Here is a 20,855-nt window from a genome sequence, read left to right on the forward strand (position 1 = left end):
CCTGGATATATAACATAGGAAAAAAAAAAAGCAATGAAAATGTTATCTCTTTTCTCAGTGTTATTTAAATATAGCCTTTATTTTTAAATTAAATTTGTTTTTAATTGGAGGATAATTGCTTTACAATAGTGTTGACATTTCGCCATATAGCAACATGAATCAGCCATAGATATAAATATGTTCTCTCCCTCTTGAACCACCCACTCACTTGATGGATGAATGGATAAAGAAGCTGTGGTGTATGCACACAATGGAATATTAGCCATAAAAATGAACACATTTGACTCAGCTCTAATGAGGTGGATGAACCTAGAGCCTGTTATACGAGTAAAGTAAGTCAGAAACAGAAAGACAAATATCATATATTGTGCCTATATATGGACTCTAGAGAGACGGTACTGATGAACTGCAGAGCAGCCATGGCAACGGAAACATAGAGAACAGACTTGCAGGATAAAGAGAGGGTGGGCCAAATAGGTCAATCATAACTTTTAATTTTAAGTGAATTCTCAGGATTCTTGATAAAGAGAAAGCTCCCCTGTCCTTTTAAAAAAACAAACTTTATTTTTTAGAGCAATTTTAGGCTTATGTAAAATTGAAAAGAAAGTACAGAGATTTCCCAAATAGCCCCTTCCCTGACACATGCTTAGCTCCTCTGTTATTGGCATCCTTCTCAGAGTGGTGCATTTTTTATAACTGATGGACCTACACTAACGTGATAATCTCAAGTACATACTTTATGGTTTATTCTTATTCTTATACGTTCTGTGGAACAAATGTATAATTTCATGTATCCAGTTTTACATTATTGTACAGAATAGTTTTACTGCTCTAAAAAAAAATCCCTCATCCTCCTATTCATTTCTCTTCCCATCTAAACACTGGCAGCCACTCATCATTTTAGTGGCTCCATACTGTTGGTTTTTCTAGGATATCATGTAGCTAAACTCTTACATTTCTCATTCTTTTAAGACTGGTTTCTTTCACTTAGTAATATGCATTTAAGTTTCTCCTCTGTCCTTTCATGGATTGATGGATCATTTCTTTTTGTTACTAATATTTCACCGTATGGATGTACTACAGTATGGTTATCCATTCCCTACTAAAGGATGTCTTGGTTACTTCCAAATGTTAGAGATGAATGGCTAAAGCTGCTATAAACATTTTTGTGTATGTTATAGTGTAGACATGAGTGTTCAACCATTTTGAGTTGAAGGAGGAGGTTCTACATTGCATGGTAGGAATATGTTGAGTATTGTAAAAACTTGGCCAGGTGGTCTTCCAAAAAGGCTGCACCATTTTGCATCCCCACTAGCAATAAATGAGAGTTTGTATTGCTCTACATCCCCACCAGCATTTGGTGTCAATTAGAGTTCCAGATTTTGACCATTTTCATAGGAGTGCAGTGGTATCCTATTGTTGTTTTAATTTGCATTTCTCTGAAGACATATAACATGGAACATCTTTTCATATGTTTCTTTGTCATCTGTGTGTCTTCTTTGGTGAAATGTCTGTTAAAGTCACCTTTAGACCATTTTTAAATGGATTTGTTTGTTTTCTTATTATTGAGTTTGAGTTCTTTGCATAATTTGGGTAACAGTCCTTTGTCAGATGTATCTTTTACAAATATTTTCTCCCATCTTTTGGTTTGTGTTTCATTTCTGTTGACAGTGTCTTTTGCAGAGCAGACATTTTTAATTTTAATAAAGTCCTCTTATGAATTTTTTTCATGGATTGTGCCTTTGTATTTGCAAAATCTTTGCAGAACACACTTTCATCTAGATTTTCTCCTGTTACCTTCAAGGGTTTTATAGCTTTGTGCTTTACAGTTATACCTGTGGTCTCTTTTGAATTGATTTTTTAAAGGTGAAAAGTCTTTGTCTGGATTCATGTTTTTGCTTACAGAACTCCATTTGTTTCAGTACCATTTGTCGAAAAGACAATCTTTACTCTGTTGTGTTGCCTTTGCTCCTTTGGCAAAGGTACATTGATTGCATTTCTCTAGATCTACTTCTGGGCTTTCTATTCTATTTGTCAGTTCTTTTGCCAATATCCTGTCTTGACTGCTGTAACTTGATGGTAAGTCTTACAATCAGGTACTGTCATTCATACAACTTCTTCATGTTCTTCTTTAATATTGTCTTGACTATTCTGTGTCTTTTGCCTCATCACACAAAGTTTAGAATAGATTTGGTGATATCCACAAGATACTTTGCTAGAATTTTGACTGAGATTGCCTTGAATCTATGATAAAATTGGAAAAAAATGGAAATCTTGACAATATTGAGTATTATTGTCCATGAACATGGAGTATCTCTCCATGTATTGATATTTAGCTTTTCTTTGATTTCATTCATCAGAGTCTTATAGTTTTTGTCAAATTGTGTTGTTGTTTTAGTCATTCAGTCATGTGTAACTGTTTGTGACCTCATGGACTGTAGCCCACCAGGCTTCTCTGACCATGGAATTCTGCAGGCAAGAATACTGGAGTGGGTAGCTATTTCCTTCTCTAGGGGACTTCATGACCCAGGGTTGAACCCAGGTCTTCTCCATAGCAGGTGGATTTTTAACATCTGAGCCACTAGGGAAGCCCTTCCTCAAATAGATCTAATACATATTTTGATAGATTTATACCTGAGTATTTTTATTTTTAGGTGCTAATATAAATGGCAATAAGGAGTTCATGATCTGAGCCACAGCCACTTCCTGGTATTATTTTGCTGACTGTATAGCATTTCTCCATCTTTGGCAGCAAAGAATATAATCAATCTGATTTTGGTGTTGACCATCTGGTGATGTCCATGTGTAGAGTTTTCTCTTGTGTTGTTGGAAGAGGGTGTTATGACCAGTGTGTTCTCTTGGCAAAACTCTATTAGCTTTTGCCCTGCTTCATTCTGTATTCCAAGGCCAAATTTGCCTGTTCCTCCAGGTGTTTCTTGACTTCCTACTTTTGCATTCCAGTTCCTATAATGAAAAGGACATCTTTTTTGGGTGTTAGTTCTAAAAGGTCTTGTAGATCTTCATAGAACTGTTTAACTTCAGCTTCTTCAGCATTACTGGTCAGGACATAGACTTAGATTACCGTGATATTCAATGCTTTGACTTGGAAAAGAACAGAGATCATTCTGTCATTTTTGAGACTCATTCCAAGTACTGTATTTCGGACTCTTTTGTTGACTATGATGGCTACTCCATTTCTTCTAAGGGATTCTTGTCCACAGTAGTAGATATAATGGTCATCTGAGTTAAATTCACCCATTCCAGTTCATTTTAGTTCACTGATTCCTAAAATGTCGATGTTCACTCTTACCATCTCCTATATGACCACTTCCAATTTGCCTTGATTCATAGACCTAACATTCCAGGTTCCTATGCATTATTGCTCTTTACAGCATCAGACTTTGCTTCTATCACCAGTCACACCCACAACTGGATATTGTTTTTGCTTTGGCTCTGTCTCTTCATTCTTTCTGGAGTTAGTTCTCCACTGATCTCTAGTAGCATATTGGGCACCTAATGACCTGGGGAGTTCATCATTCAGTGTCCTATCTTTTTACCTTTTCATACTGTTCATGGGGCTCTCAAGGCAAGAATACGGAAGTGGTTTGCCATTCCCTTCTCCAGTGGACCACATTTTGTCAGACCTCTCCACCATGACCCATCCATCTTGGGTGACCCTACATGGCATGGCTTAGTTTCGTTGAGTTGGACAAGGCTGTGGACCATGTGATTAGATTGGTTAGTTGTCTGGGATTGTGGTTTCAGTCTATCTGCCTTCTGATGCCCTCTCTCAGTGCCTACAGTCTTACTGGGGTTTCTCTTATGTTGGACATGGGGTATCTCTTTATGGCTGCTCCAGCAAAGCTCAGCCACTGCTCCTTACATTGGTCATGGGGTATCACCTCTCGGCCGTTCCACTGCTCACCACTCCAACTCCTTATTGCCAAATTCAGACTTAAACTGAAGAAAGTAGGGGAAACCACTAGACCATTAAGGTATGACCTAAATCAAATCCCTTATGATTATACAGTGGAATTGAGAAATAGATTTAAGGGACTAGATCTGATAGACAGAGTGCCTGATAAACTATGGATGGAGGTTTGTGACACTGTACAGGAGACAGGGATGAAGACCATCCCCAAGAAAAACAAATGCAAAAAAAAGCAAAACGGCTGTCTAAGGAGGCCTTATAAATAGCTGTGAAAAGAAGAGAAGTCAAAGGCAAAGGAGAAAAGGAAAGATATACCCATTTGAATGCAGAGTTTCAAAGAATAGCAAGGAGAGAGAAGAAAGCCTTCCTCAGTGATCAATGCAAAGAAATAGAGGTAAACAATAGAATGGGAAAGTCTAGAGATCTCTTCAAGAAAAATAGAAATACCAAGGGAACATTTCAGGCAAAGATGGACTCAATAAAGTACAGAAATGGGATGGACCTAACAGAAGTATATGATATTAAGAAGAAGTGGCAAGAATACACAGAAGAACTGTACAAAAAAGACCTTCACAACCCAGATAATCATGATGGTGTGATCACTCACCTAGAGCCAGACATCCTGGAATGCAAAGTCAAGAGGGCCTTAGGAAGCATCACTATGAACAAAGCTAGTGGAGGTGATGGAATTCCAGTTGAGCTCTTTCAAATCCTAAAAGATGATGCTGTGAAAGTGCTGCACTCAATATGCCAGCAAATATGGAAAATGCAGCAGTGGCCACAGGACTGGAAAAGGTCAGTTTTCGTTCCAATCCCAAAGAAAGGCAATGCCAAAGAATGCTCAAACCACCACACAATTGCACTCATCTCACACGCTAGTAAAGTAATGCTCAAAATTCTCCAAGCCAAGCTTCAGCAGTACATGAACCGTGAACTTCCAGATGTTCAAGCTGGCTTTAGGAAAGTTAGAGGAACCAGAGATGAAATTGCCAACATACACTGGATTATTGCAAAAGCAAGAGAGTTCCAAAAAACATCTACATCTGCTTTATTGACTATGCCAAAGCCTTTGTGTGGATCACAATAAACTGGAAAATTCTGAAAGAGATGTGAATAACAGACCACCTGATCTGCCTCTTGAGAAATCTGTATGCAGGTCAGGAAGCAAGAGTTAGAACTGGACATGGAACAACAGATTGGTTCCAAATAGGAAAAGGAGTACATCAGGGCTGTATATTGTCACTGTGCTTATTTAACTTATATGCAGAGTACATCATGAGAAATACTGGGCTGGAAGAAGCACAAGCTGGAATCAAGATTGCTGGGAGAAATATCAATCACCTCAGATATGCAGATGACACCACCCTTATGGCAGAAAGTGAAGATGAACTACAAAGCCTCTTGATGAAAGTGAAAGAGGAGAGTGAAAAATTTGGCTTAAAGCTCAACATTGAGAAAACAAAGATCATGGCATCCGGCCCTATCACTTCATGCCAAATAGATGGGGAAACAGTGAAAGAATTTATTTTGAGGGGTCTCCAAAATCACTGCACATGGTGACTGCAGCCATGAAAGTAAAAGACGCCTACTCCTTGGAAAGAAAGCTATGACCAACCTAGACAGCATATTAAAAAGCAGAGACATTACTTGGCAACAAAGGTCCATCTAGTCAAGGCTATGGTTTTTCCAGTAGTCATGTATGGATGTGAGAGTTGAAATATAAAGAAAGCTGAGCGCCGAAGAATTGATGCTTTTGAACTGTGGTGTTGGAGAAGACTCTTGAGAGTCCCTTGGACTGCAAGGAGAGCCAACCAGTCCATCCTAAAGGAGATCCCTCCTGGGTGTTCATTGGAAGGACTGATGTTGAAGCTGAAACTCCAGTACTTTGACTACCTGATACAAAGAGCTGACACACTGGAAAAGACCCTGATGCTGGGAGGGATTGGGGGCAGGAGGAGAAGGGGACAACAGAGGATGAGATGGCTCAATGGACATGAGTTTGAGTAGGCTCCATGAGTTGATGATGGTTGGGGAGTCCTGGCGTCATGTGGTCCGTGGGTGGCAAAGAGTCGGACACGACTGAGTGCCTGAACTGAACTGAACTGAATATAAATGGCATTGTGTTTCAGATCCTTAATTCCATTTGTAAATTGGTGGTATATAGAAATGCAATTGATTTTGTATATTAACCTGTATCCTTTGGCTTTGTTATAACCACTTCTTAATTCCAGAAGTTCTTTTTTTCTATTCTTTCAGATTCTTTTTTATAGAGATAATCCTGTCATCCATGAACAAAGACAGATTTTTTCTTCCTAATCTGTATATTTTTAAATTTCCTTTTCTTGTGTAATTGTATTAAATAAGCTTCCAGTAGGATTTGGAAAAGGTGTTTTGAGAGGGAAAAATCATTGCCTAGTTCTTTATTTTAGTGGGAAAACTTTGAATTTTTCACCAGTAAGTGTAGTGTTAGCTGTAAGTTTTTTGTATATATTCTTTATCAAGTTGAGCGTGTTCACCTTTATTCCTAGTTTACCAAGAGTTTTTGCCATGAATAGGTGTTGGATTTTGTCAGATGCTTTTCCGCATGTATGCTTGTTGATATAAAGGATTATATAAATTGATTTTTGAATGTTAAACCAGCCCTTCATACCTGGGTCAAATTCTACTTGTTTGCAGTATGTAATTATTCTTGTACATTGTTGGATTTGATTGCTAATGTTTTGTTGAGGATTTTGCATCTGTGTTCATGAGAAATATTGGTATGTAGGGTTTTTTTCCTTGTAGTATCTGTGACTGGTTTATCTATTGTGGTAATATTGGCCTCATGGAATAAGGCATAAATTATTCCCTCTGCTTTTATTTTCTAAAAAGGATTATGGAGACGTGGCATGATTTCTTCCTTAAATGTTTCACAGAGTTCACCAATGAAGCCATTTGGACTTGGTGCTTTCTGTTTTGGAAGGTTATTATTATATATTTTAAAAAAATATTTGAAAAAAATATTTGAATTATTGTTTCAAATTCTTTATTAGATATAAATTGTATTTTCAAGGAATGGGTCCATTTCATCTAGATGATCAAATTTATGGACATGGTTTCTCATACTATTCCTTTATTATCCTTTTAATGTCCATGGAATCTATATTTATGTCCTTAATTTCATTTCAGATATTAATAAGTTGTGGCTTTTTAATATAAACTAGTCTGGCCAAAGGATGTACAGTTTTATTAATCTTTCAAAGAGTTAGTTGTTGGTTCATTGACTTTTCTCCATGACTTCCTATTTTCAAATTCATTGATTTCAGCTCTAAGAGGAAGGGTTTTCAAAACTGACTTTTTGTATTAGAGTTCCTGATTTTCTTGAAGTTCAAAATCAGATCACTAGGCAGGAAGTACTTTTTATTAAAAGTAGTTACCTAGCTAAATATTCTCTGCCATTTGGTTATCAGACTTTGGAATGCACTATTTTATAATTTAATCTTTTCTCAAAAAATATGCAAGGTATTTCACAGATGCAGTGATCTGAAAAAGAAAACTCTACCAGTATGAAACCACTGTGGGGAACATGATGTATAATTTAATTATAATAACAATGATTGTTTTGGATTTATACCAAAACAATACAGGCAACCTAGTAATAGTTTTAATTAATGGCTATGGTTTTTCCTGTGGTCATGTATGGATGTGAGAGTTGGACTGTGAAGAAGGCTGAGCGCCGAAGAATTGATGCCTTTGAACTGTGGTGTTGGAGAAGACTCTTGAGAGTCCCTTGGACTGCAAGGAGATCCAACCAGTCCATTCTGAAGGAGATCAGCCCTGGGATTTCTTTGGAAGGAATGATGCTAAAGCTGAAAGTCCAGTACTTTGGCCACCTCATGTGAAGAGTTGACTCATTGGAAAAGACTCTGATGCTGGGAGGGATTGGGGACAGGAGGAGAAGGGGACGACAGAGGATGAGATGGCTGGATGGCATCACTGACTCGATGGATGTGAATCTGAGTGAATTCCAGGAGTTGGTGATGGACAGGGAGGCCTGGTGTGCTGCGATTCATGGGGTCGCAAAGAGTTGGACACGACTGAGCGACTAAACTGAATTGAACTGAATTTGCTATGTTGCAGCACTAAAATTAATGACAGACTGTTCTTGTAATGTTGCTATTTGATTTACAGTGAAAAGTGAAAATTTCAACCCTGAAGAATAATTTTACATGCAACTTTCAGGTCTAGATTTATTTGTTAAAAGGAGCCTAAAGAAGTAAAAGAAGGCTGAGCATCAAAGAATTGACACTTTTGAAAACTAAGATCATGGCATCCTGTCCCATCGCTTCACGGCAAATAGATGGGGAAACAATGTAAACGGTGAGATACTTTATTTTTGGGGGGGCTCCAAATGGTGCAGATGGTGACTACAGCCATGAAATTAAAAGACGCTTACTCCTTGGCATTATCCAGCAGTCATGTATGGATGTGAGATTTGGACTATAAAGAAAGCTGAGTACTGAAGAATTGATGCTTTTGAACTGTGGTGTTGGAGAAGACTCTTGAGAGTCTCTTGGACTGCAAGGAGACCCAACCAGTCCATTCTAAAGGAGATCCGTCCTGGGTGTTCATTGGAAAGACTTATGTTGAAGCTGAAACTCCAGTACCTTGGCCACCTGATGTGAAGAGCTGACTCATTTGAAAAGACTCTGATGCTGGGAAATATTGAGGGCAGGAGGAGAAGGGGATGACAGAGGATGAGATGGTTGGATGGCATCACTGACTCAATGGACATGAGTTTGAGTAAACTCTGGGGGTTGGTGATGGACAGGGAGCCGTGGCGTGCTGCAGTCCATGGGGTCGCAAAGAGTAGGACATGAATGAGCAGCTGAACTGAACTGATAAGCAAGTGTCTTCATTAAAGAAAGGAGTGTTTATGACTTGATGAAATGATTATGATGCAAAATTAGGGAGGGAAAGAATATTTATTTGTAATTGAAGGACCGATACTGAAGCTGAAGCTCCAATACTTTGCCCACCTGATGTGAAGAGCTGACTCATTAGAAAAGACTTTGATGCTGAGAAAGGTTGGAAGCAGGAGGAGAAGGGCGAGGCAGAGGATGAGATGGTTGGATGGCATCACTGACTCAATGGACATGAGTTTGAGCAAGCTCCTAGAGATGATAAAGAACAGGGCAGTCTGGTATGCTGCAGTCCATGGGGTCGCAGAGTCAGACATGACTGAGGAACTGAACAACAAAGAAGTCAAAATAAAAGTGCTCATCTTTGGACTCTGCTGATGGCTAGGCATAATACATATGCATGTGTGAATTAAATAAATTAACCAGGAACATGGTCTAATGCTCCCTTTCTGACTTTGTTCTGGCAAAGATATAAATATGTTCTACTTTAGAAAAGTGAAAGTGTTAGTTGCTCAGTTGTGTCTGACTCTTTGTGACCCCATGAACTGTAGCCCATCATGCTCCTCTGTCTGTGGAATTCTCCAGGCAAGAATACTGGAGTGGGTGACCATTCCCTTCTCCAGAGGATCTTCCCAGCCCGGAGAAGGAACCCAGGTCTTCTGCATTGCAAGCACATTCTTTACTGTCTTAGCCACCAAGGATGCTCTACTATTAGAATGCATAACTTATTGGAAAAAGCAAGAAATTAGAAATCACCTCTGCTGTCCTCTACTCTATTTCCTATCAGAGTGGGCATTGAGGGTCATGAAATTAAACAACTGGATCTAGTACAGTTATGCAAGCTCATGGCATGCGGAAAGGTGCCAGAGGTAGACCCACACTGGGTAGCTGCGGATATGAACACACTGGCACCTGCTGCAGCACATATTTTTGGGAGCAAGTGAGGGTGGTGGCAGATGAACTGAAGCTGAAAAATTATGCAAGGGTCCCTAGAGTGTCCTGCATGCCAGTCTTATAAGCTTAGAATGTCCTGTACATTCCAAGGGTTCATCAACTCCTCTGCACTGTGTGTGTAGCTGAGGGCTAGAAATTGGCCAGTGCCCCCAGAACAGTTGGCTAAATTCAGAGCTGGAGTCCAAAGTAGTGAAGACATGGATTTGAAATCTGCATGAAGATGGAACCGCAGTTATGTGGATTAAGCACACCACACTGCTCTTTTCATTCCAGGGAATATGCCTGGTTATTATGAAGTGGTTATTATTATGAGTGGTTATTATGAAGAGAAATAAACTTACTTTAGCCTATCTAACTGTAATATTATCTATTTTCACTTGTTAATTCTTATAAGTTTATTACTTGTACTCACTTCTTTTTCCTGCCTAGGTGGTAAATAGTTGTACTTATCAATTGTTTTGCTATCTCATTTGTTAAAAACAATTGTTTATGAATAATTCTTGTAGCTTTGAAGCATTTCAGGATTCATCCTTATTGGGGGATAGAAACAGCATTTATCAGAATATTGATAAGAATGATATTCAGTGGAAATAAAATATTTTTAAATAATTCCATAAAAAATTAAATTGGGTCTTTACAATTTTGTCTCCAGGAATTATAGCATAAAATACAGACATTTCAGATAGAAAACAATAGTTAGAGAGATTTTGTATGGCATCTGAGCCTTCACATTGCTTGAATGTAATTTATTTAGAAACACAGTGAATGCATGGGAAGCATATACAGAGTTGCTCTTCTATGTAATGGGACATGGTCATGTTTTTTGATCATGTGCATTCTTAGAGTCGACTGTCTGAAATTGAATTGGAACAATTAGGGTTGTAAAGAAAGCTATTACTTTTAAAATTGTTTCTCAAAAAAAAATATTGTATCACAAAAGTGATAACATCTCACTCTTTTTTAAAAAGACTAAGATTCATATGGTTTCTTTTGAACAAATAAAAAATGAAAATATGACTTGGAACTCTGAATGCTGCCTTATATATCTTTCTATGGAGAAAATATGCTTATAAACTATTTTGAAGAAGTTTATTTGATGATTTGTGTTACCATACTGAAAGTAATAAAAACAAATACTTTAGTCCTCATAAAAACTCTATAGTTGTATGATTTCCTTTTGTCCAGTTGTATGATTCAGTTGTATAACATCCTTATTGTACAGATGATATAACTGAAGCGTAGGGAAGGCCACTGACATCCCAATAGTAGGCAGCTGGGTAAATGCCAAACCCACACCCCATCTGCCTCCAGAATCCACACTTGGTCCTTGTTAGGTTTACAATTCAGTAAGGAGGGATCCCAAAATGGTGAGATGAGAAAGATGTGCCTAATTAGTGGGGAGCATCTGGCCAGACTTAGAAAGAAAGCTGTTCTGGGGTGAGGTGGAGGCTGGAAAAGGAGCAGGCTTGCCAAGTTAAGCAGTTGATGGAAATAATCCTCACTTACCCTCAAACAGCTTTGTGACTTTGGGGAGGTTACTTAGATCCCAGGAACCCCTTTATTTAAAGGAGGAAATGATGCAGGCTCCATCTCCTCAACAGGCTGTCACCCCTGAGAAGCTGTAGTGTTAACATTTGAGTTAGCACAGCTGACTATGGATTGTGTTTGATCCCCATCTTCTGGAATTTTCTGAAAAATGTCCCAGTAATAATAATGTCCCAGTAATGTCTTAGCAGCTTTGTACCTATAATGTACACACTCACTGTGGGAGATTCTTTGCTCTTCTTTGTGCCATGGATCCTTCTGGCGCTTTGCTGTAGCTGTGACTGCTTTTCAGAGCAATGCTTGTAAATGCATAAAATGTATACATCTGGTTACAAAGTAAATAGTTATATTGAGATGCTGATATCAATATATTAGAAATTATAATATGTCTTCTTAATTATTAGAGCATTAAATAATAAGATCTAGTGGTGATTTTAATAAATACTGTTATTTTGAAGTAAGGAGGACCATAAACAATATTTCTAGGTATCTGTAACTTATGTTGGTAACAAATGCATAGCACTAGTGAATACAGTCTCTTTTGTCTACACTTGTGATTGAAGAATATGCTAAAATTTAGCTAGAGGTTAGTGAAAATTAAGATGTAATATTTTCTTTTCATCTTAACTGACCTGCTAAATCATATCTGTACTGCATGTTCTTAAGAATCCTTGAACTGTTTGGTTCAGTGTTTTCAAGTTCTATGAAGAACCCTCCTGGGCTTTTGATTGAACTTCTAATGAATTGTAGCTCAAACTACGGAAAACTGATACCTTAGAAATACTGTCTTCCTATTTGCGATCATTGTAGTCTGAGCTTATTTTCAGTTCAGTTCAGTTCAGTCGCTCAGTCATGTCCGACTCTGTAACCCCATGAATTGCAGCACGCCCGACCTCCCTGTCCATCACTAACTCCTGGAGTTCACTCAGACTCACATTCATCGAGTCAGTGATGCCATCCAGCCATCTCATCCTCTGTCGTCCCCTTCTCCTCCTGCCCCCAATCCCTCCCAGCATCAGAGTCTTTTCCAATGAGTCAACTCTTTGCAGCAGGTGGCCAAAATATCGGAGTTTCAACTTTAGCATCAGTCCTTCCAAAGAACACCCAGGGCTGATCTCCTTTAGAATAGACTGGTTGGATCTCCTTGCAGTCCAGGGGACTCTCAAGAGTCTTCTCCAACACCACAGTTCAAAAGCATCAATTCTTCGGCGCTCAGCTTTCTTCACAGTCCAACTCTCACATCCATACATGACCACAGGAAAAACCATAGCCTTGACTAGATGGACCTTTGTTGGCAAACTAATGTCTCTGTTTTTTAATATGCTGTCTAGGTTGGTCAGAACTTTCCTTCCAAGGAATAAGCGTCTTTTAATTTCATGGCTGCAATCACCATCTGCAGTGATTTTGGAGCCCCCCAAATAAAGTATGACACTGTTTCCACTGTTTCCCCATCCATTTCCCATGAAGTGATGGGACCGGATGCCATGATCTTAGTTTTCTGAATGTTGACCTTTAAGCCAACTTTTGCACTCTCCTCTTTCACCTTCATCAAGAGGCTTTTTAGTTCCTCTTCACTTTCTGCCATAAGGGTGGTGTCATCTGCGTATCTGAGGTAATTGATATTTCTCCCAGCAATCTTGATTCCAGCTTGTGCTTCTTCCAGCCCAGCGTTTCTCATGATGTACTCTGCATAAAAGTTAAATAAGCAGGGTGACAATATACAGCCTTGACGTACTCCTTTTCCTATTTGGAACCAGCCTGCTGTTCCATGTCCAGTTCCTACTGTTGCTTCCTGACCTGCATATAGGTTTCTCAAGAGGCAGGTCAGGTGGTCTGGTAGTTATTCTTTAATGTCTTTCAGTACAATTTTTATCATAATCTCCATAAATGTGTTGCAAATTCTGTAAGATTTGTTCTTAGGTATTTTATACATCTTGTTACCATTTGCTATTCTATTTATTTTCTAACTATGAATGAGTTTAGAAATGTAATCATCTTTTGTATAAGGAACTATGAAGCTAGCCCATGACTTTCAGAATTTCTACCTATATAATTATAACATCTGGAAATGATAACAGTTCCTTTTTTTCCCACCAATTTTGTGCTTTTATTTTTTAAATTTTCTTTTATGTCCTAATAGGATTTTTAATGTAGTGTTCAATAGAAACAGTGGTTAAGGTGTTCTTTCTGACTTTCAAGGAAGTACTTTTAGTATTTTCCCATTGAGGAGTATTGTGCTGGAGCCAATTTTAGGCAGCTATCAAGACCTAATCATTAACTTTCAGTGAATTTTGTATGAAAATACAATCATTATAAAATTAAATTACTTATTAATTTAGTAATTAATTAAATTAGCATAATAAAGTAAATCATATAAAAACAAAGTAATACATTTTGAAATTTTGACACTTCTTACTTTATGGCATCTTCAGTTCAGTTCAGTTCAGTCACTTAGTCATGTCCAACACTTTGTGACCCCATCGACTGCAGCATGCCAGGCCTCCCTGTCCATTGACAACTCCTGGAGCCTACTCAAACTCATGTCCATTGAGTCAGTGATGCCATCCAACAATCTCATCCCTGGTCATCCCCTTCTCATACTGCCTTCAATCTTTCCCAACATCAGGGTCTTTTCAAATGAGTCAGTTCTTTGCATCAGTTGGCCAAAGTACTGGAGTTTCAGCTTCAGCATCAGTCCTTCCAATGAACGCCCAGGACGATCTCCTTTAGGATGGACTGGTTGGATCTCCTTGCAGTCCAAGGGACTCTCAGAGTCTTCTCCAACACCACAGTTCAAAAGCATCAATTCTTTGGCACTCAGCTTTCTTTACAGTCCAACTCTCACATCCATATATGACTACTGGAAAAACCGTAGCCTTGACTAGATGGACCTTTGTTGGCAAAGTAATGTCTCTGCTTTTTAATATGCTGTCTAGGTTGGTCAGAACTTTCCTTCCAAGGAGTAAGCATCTTTTAATTTCATGGCTGCAGTCACCATGTGCAGTAATTTTGGAGCCTCCCCAAAATAAAGTCTCTCACTGCTTCCATTGTTTCCCCACCTATTTGGCATGAAGTGATGGGACTGGATGCCATGATCTTAGTTTTCTGAATGTTGAGCTTTAAGCCAACTTTTTCACTCTCCCCTTTCACTTTCATCAAGAGGCTCTTTAATTTCACTTTCTGCATAATGGTGGTGTAATCTGCATATCTGAGGTTATTGATATTTCTCCCAGCAATCTTGATTCCAGCTTGTGTTTCTTCCAGCCCAGTGTTTCTCATGATTTACTCTGCATGTAAGTTAAATAAGCAGGGTGACAATATACAGCCTTGATGTACTCCTTTTCCTATTTGGAACCAGTCTATTGTTCCATGTCCAGTTCTAACTGTTGCTTCCTGACCTGCATACAAATTTCTCAAGGGGCAGGTCAGGTGGTCTGGGATTCCCATCTCTTTCAAAATTTTCCACAGTTTATTGTGATCCACATAGTCAAAGGCTTTGGCATAGTCAATAAAGCAGATCTGTGTATTCTTGCCACCTGTTCTTAATATCTTCTGCTTCTGCTAGGTCCATACCATTTCTGTGCTTTATTGAGCCCAACTTTGTCTGAAATGTCCCCTTGGTATCTCTAATTTTCTTGAAAAGATCTTTTGTTTTTCCCATTCTGTTGCTTTCCTCTATTTCTTTGCATTGATCACTGAGTAAGGCTTTCTTCTTTCTCCTTGCTATTCTTTAAAACTCTACATTCAAATGGGTGTATCTTTCCTCTTCTCCTTTGTTTTTGGCTTCTCTTCTTTTCACAGCTATTTGTAAGGCCTCCTCAAACAGCCATTTTGCTTTTTTGCATTTCTTTTTCTTGAGGATGGTCTTCATCCCTGTCTCCTGTACAATGTCATGAACCTCCATCAGGGACTCTGTCTATCAGATATAGTCCCTTAAGTCTATTTCTCAATTCCACTGTATAATCATAGGGGATTTGATTGAGGTCATACCTGAATGGTCTAGTGGTTTTCCCTACTTTTTTCAATTTAAGTCTGAATTTGGCAATAAGGTTTCATGATCTGAGCCACAGTCAGCTAACTGATGTTTTTTCTAACTGTATAGAGCTTCTCCATCTTTGGCTGTAAAAAATATAATCAATCTGATTACAGTGTTTACCATCTGGTGATGTCCATGTGTAGAGTCTTCTCTTTTGTTGTTGGAAGAAGGTGTTTGCTACTTTATTTTATGGCATCTTACTGTTATCTAATCTTTTGAGGTTATTTACATACCTTGAATCTGCATGGTGAAAATGCTACATAATGATGTAATACATACATTGTCTTTCCAACTTCATAATTAGTGACATCACATTGATAGCCTTGAATTGACCACAGTAGAAGTATTTACACTAGTGTTTTTGTTGTCTAGTTGCTCAGTCATATCTGACTCTTTAATGACTCCATGGATTGTAACTCCTCTGTCCATGGGATTTGCCAAGTCAGAATACTGGAATGAGTTGCCATTTCCTCCTCCAGGGGATCCTCCTGACTGAGAGATTGAACCCAAGTCTCTTGCTTGGCATGAGGCACAATATACATCACGGTGAAGTGACAAATACTACCACTCAGCCCGATGTTAAACATTTACTAATAAACCTCTGATCAAGACTAATGTTTGCTATAGACTCTAATGCTTTCCTAGCCTGTTGATTAAAGGAAAAGAAATTATGGATGAAAAAGATGGAGAGGGGGAGGGGAATGAGAAGGAAATGAAAGTAAAAGGGAAGGAAAAAAACAGGAAGAGAAGACAGAAAAGTGTCAATCAATGTGTTAACCAGAATGTGGTGTTTTTCCCCCCAGATAACTGTGATGCTCCTCTGGCTTCCTCCTTGCCCCGGGCTTCCTTCACCAGTTCCTCAGAGCTGTCTAGTAGCCATGGCCCTGGTTTTGCAAGTCTTAATCGCAGGGACGGTGAGTCTGCAACTGTTTGCTTGTTCATCTACTTTTTTAGGTTTTAGAACAGGTTATAGAAGGGTGACTAATCAAGTGTGCTGGTCAGGAATAACTAAAACAACACATGTAGAACCAGGGTCACAGCCACTGGGGAAAACTGAATAGGCCACTGCATATGTCTGTGAAATGTGAAGCTGCCATAGGATATGATGGTAAAATGACTTCATCCCAGGACTTGGCCTGAGGAGACCAGGTGAAGACTGCTACTGAAAATAAAGATCCCCTACCTATTAGTGGAAAAGGAGTTAGTGACTTATTTTTTGGAGAGATATTCATCCACTTTTGCTACTTGAATGTTGTTGAATAAATTACTTTTTCTGTTGCACAAATATTAATTCAGTGGTTTAAATACATGAACATATACACGCAAAGCTTAAATGTTTTGATATGTTTTTTAAGAGATAGATTTTTTAAATGAAAGATTTATTCAGAAAGTAAAAGTTAAAATTAACTGTCTCATGTAAAAGCACTGCTGTAAACTCTGGAGATACTACTAGGAGACTGACTGTGTTTCTCCCTCTTTGACATTTTCTAAGATAAGCATTTAAGTCTAGCTTGAATTTACTGTGTCCTTAAGAATCAAATTCCAAAACCTAGTAAGTGATCAATAAATGGCAGGGAAAAGTAAGAAAACAGGTGAAGAAATTCATTGAACTCATGGTGGGAAGGCATGTCCATTAATTGCCCACCTTCATGATCTTTGCCCAGGAAAAGGAATTTTTATGGGCAGATATTTACTCCTCAAAGCATCAATCATCCATAATCTAGATTTCAATGAGATCAATAAAATTATCAAATTACCCGTTTTTGGTCTGATGGTTACTCTAATATCAGTTTATCATATAAACTTTCCATGGTTGCCCTAAAATTGTAAAACCTAAATAAGCCATATTTAATTAGTTTAAAGAAGCTCAAGGGGCTTGTGTGTTGTGTTTCAAATTTGCATATGTCGAATGTGTTTATGATTCAGGACTCTACTACTGTCAGTATGGTAGCACTGGAAAGTTTATAAACATTAGAAGGGAAAATCCTGAAGTTTAAGATGAACTTATTTTTATTATATTCAATTAAAAAATTAATAACTCAGAGTATGATAAGCCATCATTATAAAATGCTAAGTACAAAGCTTATCTTCTATATTTAAACTACTCTCTTTGCAAATTTAAATTAATTAAAGAGATTGGCAATCAGCTAATGAGGTTTTTTTTTTTTAATGGTTGTTGCTATTCTGATTGCATATAATGTAGATTTTGCTAAATATTTCTAGATGGTACCACCTGATTTCAGACCCATTTCTAAAGCATGTTTTAGATAGCACAATTTATCAATATTCCTTCTAAAGGATTATTTATGTGTGTTTTCTTTTAAAAGTCAGCGTCTTGGAGTCTTTTTTTGACATTTCCTTTGCCTTGATGAATGCTGGAGAACATATTAGTTCACTTTAGATTACTGTGAGGTAAAATATGGATAGTATAAAATGTGGATGAGCAGAATAAGCATAATGATGAGATGATTCTTAATATATAGTAGTTTTGGCTTTTAAAAAATATTTTGTGTATGATGTAGCAATGAAAATCACGTTGGACTCCCTGATATATGGTTAAAATTCCCTTGGTCTATGTTATGATATTCACAGGTTTTAAAGAAGGTGGTCTGTCTTACATTTCTAGTTTCTTATTTTGCCCAGAAGTCACTGAACTTCTAGAATGTTCATTAGAATTAGAAATACCTCCAATATTACAGCTTCCACCAAGAGCTTTATACATAATAGCCCATCACTTCGTCTACCTGATATATAAAGGTGATAAGAGAATAATCTATGTATAACTTTTGATTGTGTGAGTGTGTATCTATCTATAAATTTTACCCCCTGTATAAACCAAAGTAAAAAAATTCAAAATTGAAGGTATCTGATGATTTTAAAGTACATCACTGATTCAACACATAACAATACTTATTTATTAGAATTTATTGCACATTTAATGTTTTTCATTTTATATATTTTTGCTTTTACATTTTATTTATGTATTTATTTTGTTTTCTATTAATTTATGAAAAGGAGTAAACTATTTCTTAGAGAAGACTTTATAATAAATAGAAAAAAGAGGTCTGTGAAGGATATTGAGAGGGATGAGCAGAGAAGTCAGGGTAGATCCATGTGTTTCCAAGGACAGGCAGAACCCAAGCAGAGAGTCTAAAATCATATTGCTGCTTTTGTTTCCATTAATATTAAGTTGATATTTCCTAGAATTATGTTACCAAATATTTCTCATAAAAATAAGATTGCTGAAATCTGTATATTCTAAATAAGAATGTTGTAATATAACTTCATTTTTTTCATCTAAAAAATCTCCTAAGGAAACTTTATCCAGTTGATCCACGTTTTTCCAGACGAAAGTTAAAAAAACAAAACCCAAACCAAAGACTATCTTAGGGTAAACCATTCTGGACTTTCATTCTGTATCTTGCATATAAAAATAGCCTTTTGTTTTTACAATTATTGTTACTCCTCAGACTGGCTCTGTAGCATTTCAGATTCCAACATCGCTGTGCTCTCTTTAATCATGTGATCTGTAAACACAGGTATGATAGTGAAATGTGTGGTTCTGACCAGAAGCTAATTGAAGTTGATTAGAAGGACATATCGGAGAAGGCAATCGCAACCCATTCCAGTACTCTTGCCTGGCAAATCCCATGGATGGAGGAGCCTGGTAGGCTGCAGTCCATGGGGTCGCTACGAGTCGGACACAACTGAGTGACTTCACTTTCACTTTTCACTTTCATGCATTGGAGAAGCCAGTGGCAACCCACTCCAGTGTTCTTGCCTGGAGAATCCCAGGGACGGGGTAGCCTGGTGGGCTGCCGTCTATGGGGACACACAGAGTCAGACACGGCTGAAGCGACTTAGCAGCAGCAGCAGCAGCAGCACAAGGAAGTATACACACATTTGGGCTTCCCTGGTGGCTCAGCTGATAAAGAATCCACCTACAATGCAGGAGATCTCAATTCAATTCCTGGATTGGAAAGATCCCCTGGAGAAGGGGATAGGCTACCCACTCGAGTATTCTTGGGCTTCCCTGGTGGCTCAGATGGTAAAGAATCTGCCTGTAATGCAGAAGACCTGGGTTTGATCCCTGGGTTGGGAAGATTCCCCTAGAGGAGGGCATAGCAACCTACTCCAGCATTCTTGTTGCAGGAAGGGGGACTTCTTCCAGAGCCCAAAAGTGGGCTCTTGTCTAACACTCAGAATTAAATTGTCCAAAGAGACACATGTGCTGATAAAGCAAGAGATGTTATTGGGAAGGGGTGCCTGGGTAGAGAGCAGTAGGGTAAGGGAACCCGGGAGAACTGCTGTCACATGGCTTGCAGCCTCGGGTTTTATGGTGATGGGATTAGTTTCCGGGTTGTCTATGGCCAATCATTCTGACTCAGAGTCCTTCAGGGTGGCACAGGCATTGCTCAGCCAAGATGGATGCCAGGAAGAAGGATTCCGAGAGGTGGTTGTACACATGGTGTCACCTTTTGACCTTTCCCAAACTCTTCCTGTTGGTGGTGGCTTATTAGTTCTGTGTTCTGTACCAGGACCTTCTGTTGCAAAACATCTTATGCAAGTGTTTACTATGGTGCCTGGCCAGGGTGGGCAGTTTCAGTCAGTGTGCTTCCCCTATCACTCTTGGCTGGAGAATCCCCATGGACAGAAGACTGGCAGGCTATAGTCCATGAGGTCCCAAAGAGTCCGACACAACTGAATGACTAAGCACAGCAGCATACACACATTTTGTTTGAGGTCAATTGCTCAGTTTCTTTGTATACTGGTGCTGAATTGAATCTAAGAAACAGAATGAAAGGCTGTTGTTGAACCACGAAAAGATGCTAGGATTCTTGTCCTCTGGAGGAGAAGAATTCAATCTGGGGTCAGAGACGAGGCTTGATGGCTCAGAGCTTTTGTGTAATAAAGTTTTATTAAAATATAAAGGAGATAGAAAAACCTTCTGACATAGACATCAGAAGGGGGTAGAAAGAGTACCCGCTTATTAGTGTTAGCAATGGAGTTATATACTCGCCAATGAATCCAAAGAATGTCCGGAGGTTGTAAAGACCTCACCAGACCTACTCCCATAATTTACATTTTAAGATAACAGGATTAGCCAGAAGGTTTAATCCAGAGACTGTCCTCAGGCAGGATACATTATTGTTATACAACTTCCAGATGTTCAAACTGGTTTTAGAAAAGGCAGAGGAAGCAGAGACCAAATTGCCAACATCCGCTGGGTCATCGAAAAAGCAAGAGAGTTCCAGAAAAACATCTATTTCTGCTTTATTGACTATGCCAAAGCCTTTGACTGTGTGGATCACAATAAACTGTGGAAAATTCTTCAAGAGATGGGAATACCAGACCACCTGACCTGCCTCTTGAGAAATTTGTATGCAGGCCAGGAAGCAATAGTTAGAACTGGACATGGAACAACAGACTGGTTCCAAATAGGAAAAGGAGTACGTCAAGGCTGTATATTGTCACCCTGCTTATTTAA

At 38.5% G+C, this 20,855-nt stretch overlaps 1 protein-coding gene across 2 annotated transcripts in view; it reads left to right on the plus strand.

The window, feature by feature from the left end:
* Positions 1-20,855, plus strand: part of LOC109562531 (contactin-associated protein-like 3) — a 235,445-nt gene that overhangs the window by 24,522 nt on the left and 190,068 nt on the right. For both annotated transcript variants that reach the window (XM_070794848.1, XM_070794849.1), the window contains exon 2: positions 16,171-16,281. In XM_070794848.1, coding sequence (XP_070650949.1) covers positions 16,171-16,281 — 111 coding nt within the window. The remainder of the gene's footprint in view (positions 1-16,170; positions 16,282-20,855) is intronic.

This window comes from Bos indicus, chromosome 8 (genome assembly GCF_029378745.1).
Source record: "Bos indicus isolate NIAB-ARS_2022 breed Sahiwal x Tharparkar chromosome 8, NIAB-ARS_B.indTharparkar_mat_pri_1.0, whole genome shotgun sequence".
Taxonomy (NCBI): Eukaryota; Metazoa; Chordata; class Mammalia; order Artiodactyla; family Bovidae; genus Bos; species Bos indicus.